Raw genomic sequence first — 19,562 nt, forward strand, 5'->3', positions numbered from 1 at the left:
AATCAGTGTTTAACTGGAATAGTCTGGAAGGTTCTGAAGGCAATAATTACAAAACATGGCTCAAGGTTATTTGACAAGTCTACAGTCAATGCTTTTTTTTGAAAAGTGCTATGGAAGATTGGCTAAATTATGTCAGTAATCTGTATAATAAATCTGCAACTGCACTAACGTATGTAGTGAGAGTGGAAAGAAGAAGGTAGGTCATCTGCAGCTGTAAAATGTGTGTGTAGTCATGAAAGCACTGACAAATGTATTTTGACATCTTGTTTCCATTTTAAATTTTTGTAGTAACTTGAGCAGATTTTGTATTGAGGGTCATTAGAAATAGTTGTGCTTAAATTATTTGAAAGTTGGGGTTTCAAGTCAGATTAAGGTATTGTAAAATGCTGTGTTGTAGCTAGTGATTTTCAAGATAGTCTCATGTGATTTCAGGAGCCACCACTGTCTAAGCCATAAAGAGAGTCAAGGTGGATAAAACTGGATCAACTTCTGTGGGTGAGACAAGATTGTCTGTCTGCATTTCATCCACAGAAGTTGGTCCAATGAAAGATATTACCTCACCCACTTTGTCCCGCTAATATCCTGGGACCAACAAGTCTACTACCATACTGCAAATAGGAATAAATGCAAGATGGACATCGGAATTATATAATTTAAAAATCTGATTTGTGACCTGTCAGATCATGAGAATGTTTTATACTAATGGAGTACTCCTAATATTGGATAATGTATTCATTTCCTTGTAGTGTTTGTGACTTCTTTAGCAATTAGATTGTAAGGTGTGAGAGAGTGGGTGGGAATGTGATCTGATCATGACTCCCTGCTTCTCTTCATAGCTCTGATACTGACTTGTTTTGCAGCTTTGGGAAAGTCATTTAATATTTCTCTACTCCAGTTCATCCATTACCGAAGAGATATAATTACCTCCATAGGGCTTTATGATTTGATGTTAAAGGGCTTTGAGGGGTGTTATATAAAACCATATACTTAACAGTACAATTTCACTTTCACTTTCCATTTTCATTTTTGTTTTCTAGCACATGAACTGTTCTCAGTCCTATAACTGATGGCTTTAGCCATACTCACATGCAAATTGGAAGTGGTCCTGATCAACATTTTCATCCTGGACTGTATAATAGGATCCCAGGCACCCAGAGCTCAGTCCACTTCCTCCTGCTGCAGTCCTTTTTTACACCCTCCTCTATTCTGCTTGACTGTGGTGCCTCTGAATTCATTAGGAATTCCAAGCAGATGATTTCAGGCCTAGCATCTCTTCTGCTTACTGAGGCCAGGCCTAGGCAAATGTGTCTTGTGTATGCAAGGCTTTATAGGGCCAGCATACAGGTGGGGAAGAGTACCACTGATTTTTGCATGTGGTTATGACTGTCTCAAGTTTGGTCAAGTGCCCACTCCCCAGATGGCTGTGAGTAGTGCTGCCAACTTTCTAATTGCACAAAACTGAACACCGTAGCCTCGCCCCTTCCCTGAGGCCCCACCCCCCGCTGACTACATTCCTACTCCCTTACTCACGTTCACTGAGTTGGGGCAGGGGGTTGGAGTGCCAGAGGGGTGGTACCAGAAATGAGGGGGTCAGGGTATGTTTGGGGGGGGTCTGGTCTGAGGAAGGGAGTTGGGGTGCAGAAGGGGGTGAGGGCTCTGGCTGGGGGTGCAGGCTCTGGGGTGGGGCTGCGGATGAGGGGTTCAGAGTATGGGAGGGGGTCCTGGGTTTCTGAGGGGCTCAGGGTAGGGGCGTGGGTTTACCTCGGATGGCTCCCAGTCAGTGGCGCAGCAGGGCTAAGGCAGGCTCCCTGCCTGTCCTGGCAGCACGCTGTGCCCTGGAAGGGGCCAGCAGGTCCAGCTCCTAAGTGGGGGGCCAGGTGGCTCTGAGCACTGCTCTCGCCTGCCGGACCCGCCCCTCAGCTCCCATTGTCTGTGGTTCCCGGCTGATGGAAGTGTGGAGCCGGTGCTCGGGGTGGGGATAGGACACAGAGCACCGTGGCCCCTCTGCCTAGAAGCTGGACCTGCTGGCTGCTTCCGGGGTGCAGCGTGATTCCAGGACAGGTAGGGACTAGCCTGCCTTAGACCTGCAGCACGGCCGACCAGACTTTTAATGGCCCGGTTGGTAGTGCTGACCGGAGCCGCCAGGGTCCCTTTTCGACTGGGTGTTCTGGTCAAAAACCGGACGCCTGGCAACCCTACCTGTGAGGAGCCGCACTTCATTGGGCCCCATCCGCTTTAAGCCTCCAGAATTGAACAGAATCCAGGCACTGCCTCTTGTTGGGATCCCTCAACATACTCACATTTAGCACACTCTTCTGAAAGCTGAGATTTTGTGATCCAGCTGCCTACCCCTCATTACCAGTGTTAACTACTCACTCTCCTATAGCTTAAACACTCCCTCTTCGAGACCTTCTGCCATCCGGGTACTCTGCACCCACAGGTTAACTCTTGAAGGGCATATATTTAACACCCAATGCACAGACTGACTTTCACAGGATTCTAAACCACCATTGCTCTTAATCACAAGAAATACACAGCTCTATACAAAAATAAGTCTATATACATTTCCCTGCCTTAGTTTCCTCACCAGTCCAGAGCATGATTCGGGTCAGAGTCCTCTGGGTCTGTCCAGGGTGCTTCTGCTTCAACACCGTGGTTTGTTGTTATAATCGTGGAGCCTTTCACATGCATGCGCGCACGCTCTCTCTCTCTCTCTCTCTCTCCAGGTCAGCTTGCTTTGACCTACGTTGGTCCTAAGCGGAGTTTCCCCTGCTATGAAGGCATTCCTGTCTCTTCCCCTCTCTCCTGCCCAAAACTTTCTGTGTGTTTCCAACTTCCTAAAGTTGATATGTCCCATCATCAACTCCTGGCTCCTTTGTCCTGCTGCTAGTAATTTTCCACTCTTCAAACCCAAGCCTACTTACATGCAGGCTGGAGGAAGTGGTTTCTCCCAGCTCTAGACATCCTCCTTCTTAGCATATATACTGAGCAATCAGAGTACAGTCATTAAAGGTAACTACTCTCCATTGTCCCTAGTCTGGAAGAGATGTGCTTACAAGCTTGTTAGCAATATACAGAGGCATTCCTTGATGCAGCAATATTCAGTAAGAACAACTTCACAATATCAACCAGAATTTGTAAATTGCCCAGATTGCATGAGTAGCTAAACCCAGCAATTAAAGGAATGGTGGATATTCATTTCAAAGTAGACCAGTTTAATTATGTGCCATAACTTCTGATTTATAAAAGGTGGCAGTCCCCATTGAAGACATGCAAAGAATACATCTGCGTTTCATGTTCAGACATAGGTCATCTCAAGAGTGTAAGTACAGAATTTTTATTATTTTTGTTTGCAATCAAGGTTGCCGATCCTTTAAAAAAAATAACACATGATTTTGTACTTTGTAGCTAAAGACAAAGGAGAAAAGAATTTTGCAATGGCCTACGTAAAGCTAATGAAGGAGGATGGTACAACTCTTCAAGATGGCTCCCATGAGTTAGTAGTATTAAAGGTATAGTAATGAAGGCTGTTGCATAGAAGGAATTATTTTTTTCCACTGACTTTTTTACTGTTCAGTCTTCTATGATATTCCCAGTTTTCGATGGTCTTCCTATTAAAGACTTAAATTATGTGGTCCTTCCTCTGAATGGACAAGACTGGATGCATCTTTTTCTAGAGCCAGTCAAGATGACCCCAAACGTTCGCTGTAGGTAGGAATCCTTGTAGAGTGACACAGGATAGTTGCTGTTCCCACATTTTAACCTTTGTTGCCCTGCTTAAAGTTTACTTTGTCCCTACTTCTAGAAGCTTGGGACAAAACTCAAGGCCTGGACTTAAACCATCATTAGAGCATGGAATGAAATTCAATTAAACACTGATTCAGTTAATTTCAGCATGATCTCTTCTGCCTTGTGAATAATCTGTGAACAGCTTGTGACTTCCTTGTATTTGTGAAGGGTTGGTTGGTTTATAATTACAATGAATACTACTTAGCCGTGGATTGTATATGAACAGTCAGTTGCAGGGATTTGGATACCGGACATTTGAACAGTGCTGGTTAGTTCTGATTAGCCACAGATAACGCGGTTGACCTTCCCACCACCCCGGTTGGATGAATGATATTAAACTTGGGTTTCCCATGCAGATACTGAAGACTGGGAATTGGAAATGAATTTCCTGAAAATATAATCAATCCTGTATTTAATTAGCTGTTTCCAAATGTGTTTGGTCCAGTAAACTAGTTTTCTGTAATATTCATGGCAAGCTAAAACAGAGGCATGCACACAACTAAAGCAAATAGTTTATAAATTCCAGTGGAGATTAATGTATTTTTTTAGATATTTGCCAACCTCTTGTTGGTGCTAAAACTGATAAATATTGAGGCCAGAAGGGACCGTTATGATCATCCAGTCTTGATTGATTGTATAATGCAACCCATAAATTTCAGCAACTGATTCCTGCATCAAGCCCATAACTTCTGGTTAAGCAAGAGCATATAATATTAGAAATGCTAAACTGAGTTGGCACATTATATTTATGGTAGAAGATAGACAGATCATTTCTGACAGAGAAATGCTACTTCTAGAATTCAAACACAGATACACCAATGCTAAGCATTTAAAAACATGAGTCAGGATCCCAGAAATGGAGAGGCTTTAAAAGGTATTTAAAACCTTTTGAGTTTAAAGTTTTTAGGTGTTTTTTTTTTCTTTTTTTGGTTTCTGATGTTCAGTCCTTTGGTGTGCACTTGAATCACGTTTTCAAGCTTTTCTCTGAGGGTTAGAAACTTTTAATTCAAAATGAAAGCTGAGACTCTCATCTAATATGTTTAAAAAAAAAAAAAAAAAACCTAATTGTGAGACTGATAATATTGAGGAAGCAGGCAACACTTGCCAATGTTCTAGTACATCTTCAACTTCAGAAGTGACCTTTCCACCCTCAATATATCTCTTGATAATATTCAGGCTTTTCCTGTGGTTTGCTTAACTGCAGCTATAGAATGGACATCTCCTCATGGGATGGAAAACCTGTGGTATTTTTAATGCTTTTGAGTGAGAACCTGAACTGAGTTTAGGCCCAAGCCTCTTTCTACATCTTGTCAGACTGGGAAGCATCCCTGACACCTCTTAGGGATGCATTAGCATGAATTATCTCAAGAATTATATAAAACCGTAAAAACTGACACCATAGGTCTGTTTGCACACAGCCCTTCTTTCATAGGCCAAACCTTTTGGAGCTATGGTAAATGTCAAAGAATAAGTCTCCTGAATCTAGAAATCCTGTGCTGAGTAAATTTCAGGTCAGCACACTCTCCTCCACATCTGCTACACTTGCTCTGCAGGCCTGGCAGTTGCACCTTCTGATATGGTCTGGAAATTCAGCTTCAAACCTGAACAGTCATGAAATTTGAATAGTTGCAACAGTATTGGGTACAAACTGTGAACTGATAGATGTACTATATGGTGCAAGTAGCCATTCCAAGAGCTGTAGTTAAGTATATTCTATTTTCCTTCCCTAGTACCTACCATTTCATAATCTGACTAAAGTGTAGTTTTTATTTTATTTTAATAGGCTTCTTTTGCTAGAAGCTTGTGTTAGGGAGACTGTTTTCAGTTCCAGTCTTAATTGTCAACTGAGTATAGTTTTCCCTAATTTCTCATTTCTGAATAGTCCCAATGTAATCAAATTGGATTTTATGACAGACTGCATTCGGTCTGTCATAGTATCTGTCCACCCTAATCAATATTCAAGTGCATACAATTATTGAGAAGACTTCTAAAATAATTTTACAGAATACAGATTTACTTTGCCTTTATACAAAATTAGAATGTCATTTTCTTTGGCTCATCACTATTCACAGCTTCTCTTAGAAGGCCAAACACCACAATTCTGTTTTGATTGACTCTCTATGGAATGTCTTTAAATCAGAAGAAATAATCTCCCATTTTACATCTTGCCAGTTATTCCTGAATAACATCTCTAAGATATCGCCTTTCCCCTCCATCCAGACAGTCCAGATCACCCTCCTGTTGGATCTCAATTACTGCAACATCATCTTCTGTGACCTTGAAAAATGCAGTCTTGATCTCCCCACCCCCTTATAGCCATTCAAAATGGTGCTTCAAAATTTTTTTTCCAGGATTCTTGATTTGATCACGTCATCCTCTTTGCATCCCTTCACTGTCCTCTTCTCCATTTCATCAAATACAAACTACTTTGCCACTTTCAAGGCCCTTCATGTCCTATCCCCACTTTACTTGTCTGTGCTACTGAGAGGTCAACTCCAGCCTGCATTCTACCACGGATACCAGCCAGCGTCGTCCACTTATTACATTTTCAAACAATTGCCTTTCCAATTTCTTCCAGGCTGCCCTTTGCATATGGAAAGGAGCACCCTTTGAGCACCCTCAAAGTCACCTCTCCTTAAACTTTTCCTGTGGTGCCTAGAAAAAAATCTTGACAGTGGTGAGATTGCTGGTGTGCTGAGACTACAGCTTTCTTGCTGACCAGCATTGTTTGTGTTTACTTGCGCTTGACCTGTTTTCTTTTACCTATCCTTACTTTGTAAACTATGTTTGTGCAGTGCCTAATGCTTGTCCATGACTGTGATTCCTATGCATTCCTGCAGTACAAATAATACATAACTAATATATTTTCAGGGTGATAGTAAGAAAATGGAGGATGCCAGTGCCTATTTGACTCTACCTTCCTCTCGCCAACATGTGGAGAATAAAGGATTGACCTTAAGCCGAAGTGCTAGCAGTGTAGGAGGACTCTCAGTAAGCACACGGGATGCCTTTTCTATTTCAACTCTGGTTTGTTCAACAAAGCTAACTCAAAATGGTATGCAGTTCAAATTCTTGTGTAAGCATTTGAAAAAGGCTATTACACATTCTTAAAGCTTTTTAACATCCATGTGAGTTATCTTCTCTGCAATTTATTTCAGTGGGTTTACTGGGTCTTTTGAAGTGGCGCATGAAACCGGAACTGCTACAGGAAAATTTAGAAAAACTGAAGATTGTGGATGGGGAGGAAGTTGTGAAGGTACCTTCTTTTCAATGTTACATTGTTACACAGCTGCTGTTCTGTTGCTGTTGGAGCTCTGTAAATAGCAAACTCCTGGGTTCCTCTCCCCTTTAACGCTGATTTTGTGAGCCTGCTGCTTCTCTTTTGACAGAGGATAGAACATTTAGACTTCTGTCAGACTGTTGTTCATGGCATTCAACAATAGTCTGATAGAGGGGATTATTTTTTTTCGTTTAGTAGAGTTAGGTATGCCCTTGTTATTCCAGAACCTAGTCTTCCTCCACACAATGGACAAAATACACCATTCCAATGATTTAGGAAGAGGTGATGCTGCAGAGCTCAGCTGCGCACCACTCTTCCCTGAAATGAGAGATAATTTTCTCTGTTCACATAAAATCATTACAATGACAAAGTTTTGTCATTAATTGTACAAGATGCTCATATGAAACAATTTCCAATATATCTTAATATATCTTAACACCAATCTTGGTGAAAGCAAACTACAGTTTGCACACTTATAAGGATTAAGCTAGTGGGACAGGTAAGGATAATTTTTAAATAGATATTAGTTACAATATGGATGGAGAAAATCAATGTAGTCACTATAGGATGGTAACTTAGGATTTCATTACTATTATGAGTAAGAGTCCTTATATTAGATAGTTTAATGTCAGAAATTCCTATGCTGACATCACACATTGTTGCCTGCTGGGCCACGTTTGAACAAGTGTGCAAGAGTACAATACATTTTTGATGCTATTTGTGTTAGGCTAATTTCATTTGACTCACTAGCAGATATGGACATATAGCCAAAGGTATTTGACCTCTTTCAGCCATACATATAAAATTCATTTGACCATATTTGCAAATTTGAAATACACACGTAGAAAACAATCTAAGTAACAACATAACAAATATTTAGCCTAGATGAGAGTAGATTAGAAGTTGTAATACTGAACGAGTTATTGGATAAAGCTGAGGCCCTCTACGTTAACAAATGCAAGTGATATGCATTTACTTTAAAAATCAGTTTATTGCTCCATGTAAAGACTATTTGCAAGGCTGCAGAAGTAGCTAAATCTGGCAGATACAAATCCTCAAGGGAAATGACTTCTGCCACTTCCCATTCCTCCTCCTAAAGGTGCCTGTCTCCAATTTTTATTTTAGTGTTTTTCTGGAAGGTAGAAAGATGGCTTAATCTTGGTTTTTCTCCTTGTCAAATTTTATTCCCCACATGTGTATCTACATCTATCTAGCTAAATATCACTAGCAGAGGTAGTAATACTGTCCTGTAATCCAATAGGTATAGCTCATTTTCTGTCTACTTGAAGCTTCACACCGTTGTCTTCTGGGACACCCACCTTGATTAAGGGAATATTGCTCAGCTAACTCAGAGTCCCATGAATATTCCAAACATAGTATTAGTCTAACACTTGTAGATCCTTAATTCAAAATCTTACTGCTTCAACATGCCTTAGCCAAGGTAAACATGTTATTGTTGCTAGTTTGTGGTGCCATGTCTCTTCCCGCTGCACTTTGTATGTGTTCAAATCATTGAGAAAATAGCTAAAACAACCATTTCCCCCCCGGCATTGGAATTTTACTTTGCACCTGTAGTTTACTCTTCAGGGAACTATAAAACTGACTTACTATGCAAAACAGGTGACAATGGCTAGCACATCTCATACCTGGGTCCCATAAATATTATCTCTGTCTGTGTGATCCAGGCAACTACAGACCCATTAGTCTGATCTCAATATATGCAAGGCTTTAAAACAAATTGTGAAGGAAAGAATAATTAGACATAAATAGGAGATAGTGCAACATGGTCAGACTGTGTCAGACTAACCTGACATCTTTCTTTGATAACTGATTCTCTAGACAAGAGAAATGTGGTAGATCTAATCTATATGGACTTTAGTAAAGCACTTGATAAATGACAATGAAAGCCCATTTAACAGATTCTGGACCTCTATCTTCAACACAACACAGAATTCTTGAATCTTACAGTAACTGTTTAGACTACATGTAGTTTTTAATCCAAGAAATAACAAACATTTGCTTTCAGATACGTTTTTTTTCCTTTCTGTCCTCTCTATAATGATACTAATGAAAACCTTCCCTGATCTTTAAAGTTTTGAAAGAGGTATAATCTTAAGTGCATAAACGAGCCTCTAATTATAAGGGTTAGTAAGGTACTTCCTTGTGGGCAGGAAACTCCATAATTGTCTACTAAAGAGTTTCTGCCCCTTCCTCCAAAGCATCTAGTGTCAGCTACTATCAGATGATGATGATGAGTACAGATGGGTTTCTGGCCTGATCCATTATGCTTTCTTATTCTCAAGTGGGGTTAAAGATTTATCCATCTGGGAATTTTCTTTGTGCAGAGAATACAGAATTGGGACATTAGCGACAAAGTGGTGCTTTTCACAAATATTCTGACACTCAACCTACATCAGAGCTAAATTTTAATTTTGGGCTTGTCATAGACAGGTGATTAAAAAAAATGATGGAAGAGAATAATAGTAAACATTGCTCACACATAGCTGGTAAAGGAATATTTGCTCAGCTTGTGCTTTCTGCTGCTATCAACAGGTATACAAGAGAATAAGCATTGTTTTTTTATAGCTGGGTATATATGTCAGGTTTTTTAAAAATGGGAATATATTATTAATGCCCTGCCTTCTTATAACAAATGCAAGGTAGGTAAGAATTTGTGAAAAACTACTGAACAATGTTAATAGTTAATGAAGACATAAAGAGAAGGCACCCAAGTTAGGAGTCATGTAATTTAAATCAACCTTACCTTTTAAGTCTAAAAGCAACTAATGCTATAGTAGCTACCTCTGTTCTATGGGGAGGGGGTGAAAAGTGCAGTACCCACTAAGGATGAGCCAAAGCCAATTCAAATCAACGGGGGTCTCACTATTGACTATAATGGGCTCAGTCTCAGGCTCTAGAGCAGGGATCGGCAACCTTTGGCATGCAGCCCGTCAGGGAAAACCACTGTCGGGCCAGGCCAGTTTGTTTACCTGCAGCGTCTGCAGGTTCGGTCGACCGTAGCTCCCACTGGCCGTGGTTCGCCGCTCCAGGCCAATGGGGGCTGCAGGAAGCAGCATGGGCCAAGGGATGTGCTGGACGCAGCTTCCTGCAGCCCCCATTGGCCTGGAACAGCGAACCGCAGCCAGTGGGAGCTGCAATCGGACGAACCTTTGGACACTGCAGGTAAACAAACCGTGCCAGCCTGCCAGCGGATTTCCCTGACGGGCCAGGTGCTAAAGATTGCCGATCCCTGCTCTAGAGGGATAAACATCTTTTGTGCTGTTACCTTTTCAGGATAAAAAGAGCAAATATTGATCTATGTCACTCAAAAAGACAGGAATTGTTTTAATTATATACAAACTACAGATAGTGATAGTTTAAAGTCATAGCATTGATAAAGAGCCTAAGTGTATATTATGGACTAACCGATCGGAATCTTCAGGGACAAGGTCAAATTCCAGGAACTAAAGGCTATATCCTCTGAGGTGCATCATAAAAAAAGCCCCACAATTTTCCCAGGGGCCTCCAAAAATCCATCTAGAGGAAACCAGGTTCCATTATCTGCAAAATGAGTTCTCAATGTGATTTTTTCCAAGTTATTTTAATTATTTTGTCTTGTTTCATTTTCCATCATATAGTTTCTCCAAGACACTTTGGATGCCCTGTTTAACATCATGATGGAACATTCCCATAGTGATGAATATGACATTCTAGTCTTTGATGCACTGGTAAGAATCATCATAGGAAAAAAAAAAAGACTACACTGCAAATAGAAAAAATGAGCAAATGGACTTGAAATGCACTGAAGACACTGCACTACTAAAGAGTCATAAGAGACTCCATAGTATGTATATATACACCTCAAGGAATTAGTGTTAAAATAACAAAACTAGTTGATGAAAAGTTGCCTTTGAGTGTGTCACGCTGTGTGGAGTGGCTTATGACCATAAGTGCCAACCTCAGAGCAGACTGTCAAAAAGGAGAGCAGACATCCCAAGCTAGTGATATGTTCTATAACCCTGTAACAAATCTGATCTCTGAAAGTACTATAAACAGTCTTACCATGGAGGCACAGACAGTCCCCTTGGGCATTCCACTCTATCTTGCCACTCAGGCAAACTAGACTAAGTGATAAATGGTCACTTACACCAAAGGTCACAAAATATTCAGGTTGCCCCCAGTCTTAATAGACCAGTCACTTTCCCCAGACGAATTTATAACTCAGATCTCTCACCAAAGACAACTCTGGTAGTCAGACCTATAGTAAACTAAGAATGTATTGACTAGGAAGAAAATCAGAGTTATTTACAGGTTAAAGCAGGCAGTCTGTGGTTCCAAAAGGTGTCAGATGTCTACATCTCTCAATTCAAAATGTCTTTCAGGGCAAACCCAAAGTAATCATGGGGACCTCTGCTTCAGTTTAGTGTGTCTGGCCCTGTCTGAGCCCAAACATCAAAAGAGAGATGAAATTTTTTCTGTTCTGTTTTATTTCCTCCCACCAGCATTCAAGCTGATGGTAAGGGCTTTCTTGCATGTAACACACTTTTGTGGGTCAGAGAGAGCCATTAACTAAGTCTTTGTATTGTGATGCTCCACAATGGCTTACTTCATTCCTATAGTCCTTCTTGATGGGCGGTGGACTAGTCCTTCTGATTGGGTTCACAGGGTCATAGCAAGCAGTCCTACAGTTGCAAAATAAACTTACATATCACCTTATAGCTTGGGATACAGACAAGAAGAGTGGAATTAATACGTGAAGCAACTTAAAAGCATTTCATAAAGTCTAAAAATATTGTTATAAATCCAGTACCCATCTTAACCATGCTAACACAGGTGAGCTGGACTGGTTTCCAGCAATGAATTTGTCAGAGCTCAGCTGAAGCCTAAAGCCTTGGCAAAAACTGGCACCCGATCTGCCAGCATCAGAGTGAATAGCTAAATTTGCTGAAACTGTGCATCAAATTGTGCAGAAAGTAAGTTCTTAAAAGTAAACGTTTCAGAATGCTAAATACTTCAGGAACCTGATATTTCCATTTTAATGTTGTGCGCATGGCAAACACTAATTTGATTAATCTCTCTTTAGATTTATATAATAGGACTTATTGCAGACAGGAAATTTCAACATTTCAATACTGTTCTGGAGGCTTATATCCAACAGCACTTCAGTGCAACTTTGGCTTACAAGTAAGTTTTATTCTTTTCTTTTCTCTCTCTTTTTTTAAAAATCCCCCAGTCATTTTTTGAAAGTTAACAAGTAACTTTAATCTCATTAGATGTATTGCCTTGATAAAGTACTACAATACGTTGGCCAAATTGAGATCCTTTTCAGTTTGTTTAGTCCTCCTGCAGGCCAAACTCCTATGGATTTCAAAGAGGACTAAACATGTGTAAGGACTGAAGAAAACCTTAAGGGATTCAGGGTTATGTCCAATATGAAGCAGATTGATTACACCAGGTTTGTGCAAACTCTGGCAGAAAGCCTCTAGCTGTGGAAAGCCTCAAAAGGCAGTCATTAGCTGTACAGCAATGCATAAACCTCCCCTGTGCTGAGGAGTTTGCAGCCAGATAATCATTGCTGCAAAATTCTGCAGCGCTTGCTTGGGATGGTTGTGGTTATGGCAATAAGTAATGAATTCAGCAAATTCCTTTGGTAGCCTCCATTTGCAGGGATCCCATATAGTCCTAAATAAACAATGGAACTTTCCTCCCTATGTGGAATCCCAGGTATCACTACCTCCACTCACTAGCATGTAATGGGTTGGAGTAGGATAGGTAGGTATAGTTGACCAACAAGAGTCAATTTAATTGTGATGCCAGAAGACAAGAAATCTATGTGCTTCATAAACTGGCTCATAGGAAGTTCCCAGCATTTTGATACTGTAATGAAAGAACCTATTATAACTGGAGTTGTCACAAATTTTGTCAATGTTTTTTTGCCAAAAAAGTCAATTTGTCAAAACCAAAACTGTTTGCAAACAGGAGTGGGTTTTCACAACTTGAAAAAATGTAGAGAAAATTTCAAAATAGATTGTTTTGGTTTGGCATTCTTGAAATGGAAAAACTCCAGCTTTTCAATGTGAAACAACTTTACATTTTGAAAGGTAAGCTTAATTGGACTGAGAATGGTTAAAAAGAAAAGTGGGGTGGGGGAAGAGGGAAAAAAAAGGTCAACATCAAAACAAAATGTTTCAATTGACCCAAAATGGGGAGGAGGCTAACAGGAGAGTTTTTTGGCTAATGAATATTTTTGAGATTTTGAATTTGTCCCTGTTTAAGATGTGTGTTGGGGGAGGAGGTCAAACTAGCGTTTCTGGAAATGGGAAACTGTTTCCCACCCAACTCTAATAATGAATCAGTAGGGGTCCCATCAAGGTTGACATGACACACTTCTGAAACTGTAATGACCAAAATTGAGAAACTCAGGGTATGTCTATAGCTGGGAGACTATGTTGGCATAATACCATAGTGTAAACATAGCCTGTACTGGCAGAAGGGGTTTCTCTGTTGGCATAGGAACAACCTCCCTGAATGTTGGCGATGCCAACAGAAGCTCTGTTCTGTTGATATAGCTGTGTCTTACTGGGGGTTTTATAAGCATAGCTGTGTCTATTGAGGATTTTTTCCCACACCCCGGACGTACATAACTCTACCAATAAACTTTTCAGCATAGACCAGGCCTCAGTCTAAGGGCTTGATTCTGCTCCCATTTAAATAAATAACAAAAATCAATTTGACTGCAGTGATAACAGGAGAAAATTGCACTTGCGTGACATTTTTGTTAGCAAGTAATATGCCAGTGCAGCAGAGATTCCTCTCAGGGCATGCAATGAGGAAATAGGTAAATATCGTACATACCTTATATTAGATATTTTATTTGAACAGTCATGCCACTAGTGTTTAATAGTGTTAGAGCACATGCCTACATTTAGTGCTTCCTAATTTATTACGTTTATGGCAGGCAAAAGTCACCTAGAGTACAATGCATATAAAGGATTAAATTTCCTTGTACACGGATCACTGGCACTAAAATGAATGCTGCTGAATCATAGTTTCCAGGATTGTCAGCTCTGGTGCTGACAGTTTCTATACTGGAAGAAACTTATATCATTTCAGAATCAGTTATTTGCTATTCATTCTCATCACATTTACAGGAGTCTTACAATTGGCATGTACAGTAGTAAAAATATTTAATCTGGTTTATTTTTATATCTGCAGTTTGAGTCTTGATGTATTATGGAACTGCAGATTAAGAATGTGGAGTAATTTACTGACACAAAGCTAGTTACTGACGTGCTTTTTCTTTTATCCCTAATTCAGGAAACTAATGACAGTTCTGAAGACTTATTTGGATACTTCCAGTAGAGGGGAACAATGTGAGCCTATACTAAGAACTTTGAAAGCTCTGGAATACGTGTTCAAATTCATTGTTCGGTCAAGAACATTATTTTCACAGTAAGTTCTTGTTCTGTAAGCACTTGATTGATTAGTCCTGCAGTGGCACAAAGGTGTAATATTAGTGTTGGTGGGGGGAGGAAGAATTGGGCATACACCTGTAGGAATTTTCTGATCATCTTTTTATTTCAAATTGAGCACAAGAGTTATCAGATACTTGATGGTGTTCTTGGCCTAAAGTTTTAAGGATTAATACTTTATTCAGGTGGTAAATTTTTTCATAATGAAAATTGTCACAAAAAGTAAACATCCACTTTCCATTTCATTCAGAGCACAAATTCCCAATTCCTACTAAGATAATGACCTCTCTTGAAAGGTGATTACCAATGACATCAGATTGTTTTTCCAGCTATTTGGCTTGGGCCAAAGAGCATGACAGGTGGCCTAAAGTTTAGATTCTTGCCTTTCAGATCATCGTATTTAGCAGATCAAAGATTGTGCATAGCACAATGTAATAATTTTGGACTAACATAATTGAATTGAATTTAGAGCTCCAGTTATCCAGTTAAGAATCTGGAGGATTAATTTTAGAGGGAAAGATTAAAAGGAACTAGGTATGTATAGCTCAGTAACATGAGAACTAATAGATGGGGCATTCTACAAGCTTTTTTAAGGTATAGCAAAGAGGGAGGAATTTTTAGAGCGGTAGAAGAGGTTATAAATGTGAGCAATGGAATAAAATGAAAGAAAATTTAGGCTTAATATTGTGAAACACTTCACAGCAGTAAAATCTATTAAAGTGAAGAATACTCTTCCAAGGGATGAAAGCCCTATTGCTTGAGACATTAAGAATGTAAGGGGGGAAAAAAATCTTTAAAGCTTTGTAGGAAGGAATTCTGCACTCCCAAGGAAGGAGGGAGGTCTGACTGGGTGACTTAATGAAACTTTTCCATCCCTAACCTCTTTCACATGATTCTATGGCTTTTATCTTTGTTGGTTTTATAAAGGAGCATATTTTTACTCAGGAAAGGTGAAGTATCGTTTTATATTCCAAACATAAGGAAAGTGTCTCACCTGGAGGTAGAATCACCAGGAGAAAAATGCACATTTTACACTTTAAACTAAGACCATTATCCATCCCTTTGGTGTTTAGCCCTTAATGTTTAAAGAATAACAAAGCTCTCTTTACTGAGCATAACTAACTGCAAAAACAGCTCTCTTAAATTATATGGTCCTTAAAAAAAATACTAGTAATTTTTCGATCTTCAAAGGCTCTATCACTTGATGAATCCACTACTACATCATATCAAAGAGAAAAAGAATGATGCAATGAAAAAACTTGACTTGGAAAGCCAGATTTTGCCCTTGAATTTGTACATGGGATTGACTGAAGTCCAGTGAAAGCTCTGTTGTGTCCTGAGGGAAGAAATTTCTCCCAGTACTAATACCTCTCCATAATAACATGAATGAAAGAGGTGTTGGGTATAACTGTCATATAAGGTTCTTCATTTCCAGAGACTCCCCTTTCCAATCCATTTAGTCCATGAAGTAGGATTTCAAGGTTACTCATTAACCTATTATTTATTTCTATTACTGTAGTACCTAGGAGCCACAGTACAAAATACTGGTCTCTGCCCCAAAGAGCTTATAATCTAAGTAGATGACAAGAGACAGATGGAAATAGATGTGGAGTACAAGGAAACAATGAGACAATATTGGACAGCATGATTAGTCTCAGCACACTAGTGGCCTAATGGTTATCAAGTTTGGTTACTTTGTAGGCATCACAGCAAAGAGAATTTCGAGGAGAGTTTTAAAGGACAGTGAGGCAGATTTGTGGATGTTTATGGGAGTGTCCCCTAAGCATGAGATAACATGGATGAAAAAGCATGAAGGCGCTTGTTTTGAATATTTAACAATCAGGCAATGGAAGCTAACATCAAGGGCCCATAGAAGGGGGAGGTGACATCACAATACTGAAAGATGATAGATAAGATGGAATAGGCCATGAAGGGACTTGAAAGTGAAGACAAGTAGCATATGTTTGATGTGGTAGAGAAAGTGGAGGGATTCAAAGAGAGGGTGACATGGTCAAAGCAACTGATAATACTTTTTGCAGCAAGATATTACAGTAATTATGACATGAGATGAGTGTGTACTAGAATTTTAGTTGTGTGGAGAGACTAGAAAGGCCTTATTTTAGAGATATTATGCAGAAGGAATCTGCAAGATATGTTTCAATCCTAAATGTGAGAACCTTAAGAGTTTGATGATTGAAGATGATTCCCAGGATATGGGCCTGAGTGATGGGCTGGATGGTAAAGGAGGTAGTAGGGAGAGCTTATGGGGAAACATTGGGTTCACTTTTAGCCATGTTGAGCTTGAGCTGATGGTAGAAGAAGAGAGAGATGAAATACAGCATTAGCTCTGAATTGTAGGAGGGAAGAGGAAGGTCATGTCATTTTGACAGTTTTCTGTTGGAAGAAATCAGTGAGATCTGTGCAGAGAGAGAAGGGGAGGGTTTGAGGAGCAAGTCATAGATGGTGAAATGGTGATGGGGATTGCAGGTATCAGAATCCATTAAATTGGAGAAGTAGAGTAGTTTAGCTGGGAAGATGGTGGAATTGAAGGAACTATTGTGCTTCTGTGACTTTTACACTGATGTAGCTATGCCAGTCAGGCCCTGTTGCATTGATGTGACTTAAGATTTTTTGAAAATTGGTTAAATTGCATCAGTACATCTGTAATGGGACAGGGAGATATTCTGTCCTATATGTGTGCAGAGACTGAGCATTCCAACTAAAATCCATGTTCCTTTCTTACTGTTTTTCTCCCTTTCTTTGGGAGAAAGTCAAATGCCATGGTATAAAATCTGTGGGTCTACACATCTAGACTGGAGGCTTCTACCAATGTAGCTATGTCCATGTGTACACACAAACCCAAACCCTGAATTATAGAAGCCCTTGGTTTCTCATGCCATGTGCTAACAGCTGAACAATCTACAGATGTAACTTAGTACAAAAAAAGAGGAAAACCAGTAAGGTAGAAATTTTACTAAATGGGGAAGTAACATCGAAGACCGAACAGTAATGACTTTAGCTAAATATTTCAGCCTTTAACTATTTATTTTTTATTATTTGTTTTGACCACTGAAAGTGTGAAGAAATACATCTGGTACCAGAAGGACAGCTGAGGTCTCCTTTAGTTCTGTTGATTTTTTTATAAGAAAAGAGAACTAAACCAAAATGTCTGTTCTTTCTGTATAGCAAAGGACCTTCAGTACCTACACCTAAATCAAACACTAAATGGCACTTGTGTTTTAAAAGTCATAAAGCTCTTTTTTTAAATTTTTGATTGCTAGAGATCAATGCTTTACATATTTTTGGCCTATATTATGCATTGGTACGTAGTTATTATAGGTAATGAGTAAGTTTTACCATCAGTGAAAACAACAGTTTGATAGCATTATTTGGTAAGATCATAAATTATTGCAAAGGCATTTGTGATTCTGAATTAAATTTCTAGGAGCAAATTACCAAATGTTTGAGAGATTATTTATCATTTTATTTGGGTTTTTATGCTGCTGCTTTTTTACACAAGAACTTTTACTCTTGGGAATCTGTTTAGTTTTTTATATCTTTAATCACTCACTCTGTCAGATTATAGCTAATTATTTCACAATACCATTAGCTTAATGGAGACCAATGCAGAATATAATATTTTTACTAAAATGTTCTTGACAATATCACTTTAGGCCTCAAAATATTACCTCTTTAATTGTTGCTATTCTGATGATGAAAACCACCACTATATTGCCAAGACTTGTAAAACTCCACCCTTGCAAAACTTGTATTCTTAAAGCCACATTTTTCACACATCCCCTACCATTTTTGCTATTGACTCACTAATTGTGCGAGTTTGGTCTCACAACTAAATCGGTTTCCCCTTCATTAAAATTGCAATAGCGGTTGGCGTTTATATAGTGCTTCTCATCTCAGGATCCCACAGCTTTCTACTAAATATTGCTATGCAATATTGTGCTCTTTCTACAAAGAGACAACAGAAGTTATGTTGCCAGTTTTGGATTGATTGTACATAGCCATCATTCAGGCACAATCCATGAATCTTGTATTGCTAGCACAAAAATACACTAGTATTGAGAGTGGCATTAAACTCAACCAAAGTGGGAGAGGTTGATGAGTATGGGGCTATGCCTGCCCACTCCCCATCTCCTGGCACAGTGAGAGCACGTGATGCATCCTGGAAAATGGCATAGCAGTGAAAACTTCTGTGTATGATCTCCCAGTGCTGTTGGCGCAATGGTTCTGGGAACTGCCCCTCTTCACCCAGTCTAGTGTGGCCATTGGCTGAATTCACTGTTTTGTCTATTTAAGGTAAAATGAAGGGACAAGACACATCACCCATAAACACAAATAGGATCAACCTAATGTTGTTTACATAAAGTTACATATTGTGCAGCATCTTTTTTGACATCAGTTTTTATTTCTGTCCCATATCACTTCTTACCACCTACATACAGACGTCACCCTCCCGCAGCTTTCCAGTAGTAGCTACAAAACCTAGAATACACACTGACTTACACACTTTGAAAGAAAGATACACAAGATGCCAATGTAATGCTTTCTCAGTTCAACATACTTTAAAAGGTGTGTACTATTTACTTAGGGTTACCATTCGTCCGGATTTACCCGGACATGTCCTCCTTTTTGTGCTAAAAATAGCGTCCGGGGGGAATTTGTAAAGCACTCACAATGTCCGGGATTTCCCCCCTCCCCCGGCAGAGCAGAGCGAGCGGCTGGGAGGGCTGCAGGAAAGTCTCGGGCTGGATTCCGGAGCAGCTTCCTCCTCCCACCCCCCCCTCCCTCCCTGCATTCTGAGCTGGCAGCTCCTCCTCTTGCAGCCCAGTCCGGCAGCCCTGTGCAGGGCCAGGGACCGGGTTTTGTTGTGCTGGGGAGCTCAGCCATGTGTCCGGCTGGCACAGAGCCCAACACCCTGTTCTGAGCAGCAGGGTAAGGGGGCCAGGGAGGATCTGGAGGGGGCAGTCAAGAAACGGGGGGGGGGGGCTTTTTGGGGGGGGGGG

The 19,562-nt window shown here is 40.0% G+C and overlaps 1 protein-coding gene across 2 annotated transcripts in view; it reads left to right on the top strand.

Annotated features, from left to right (window-relative positions):
- DOCK2 (dedicator of cytokinesis 2) overlaps positions 1-19,562 on the top strand; it is a 494,284-nt gene that overhangs the window by 76,609 nt on the left and 398,113 nt on the right. For both annotated transcript variants that reach the window (XM_034779264.1, XM_034779265.1), the window contains exons 16-22: positions 3,250-3,322; positions 3,409-3,512; positions 6,661-6,844; positions 6,948-7,045; positions 10,708-10,797; positions 12,153-12,253; positions 14,387-14,521. In XM_034779264.1, the coding sequence (XP_034635155.1) occupies positions 3,250-3,322; positions 3,409-3,512; positions 6,661-6,844; positions 6,948-7,045; positions 10,708-10,797; positions 12,153-12,253; positions 14,387-14,521 (785 nt within the window). The remainder of the gene's footprint in view (positions 1-3,249; positions 3,323-3,408; positions 3,513-6,660; positions 6,845-6,947; positions 7,046-10,707; positions 10,798-12,152; positions 12,254-14,386; positions 14,522-19,562) is intronic.

Source organism: Trachemys scripta, chromosome 8 (genome assembly GCF_013100865.1).
Source record: "Trachemys scripta elegans isolate TJP31775 chromosome 8, CAS_Tse_1.0, whole genome shotgun sequence".
Taxonomy (NCBI): Eukaryota; Metazoa; Chordata; order Testudines; family Emydidae; genus Trachemys; species Trachemys scripta.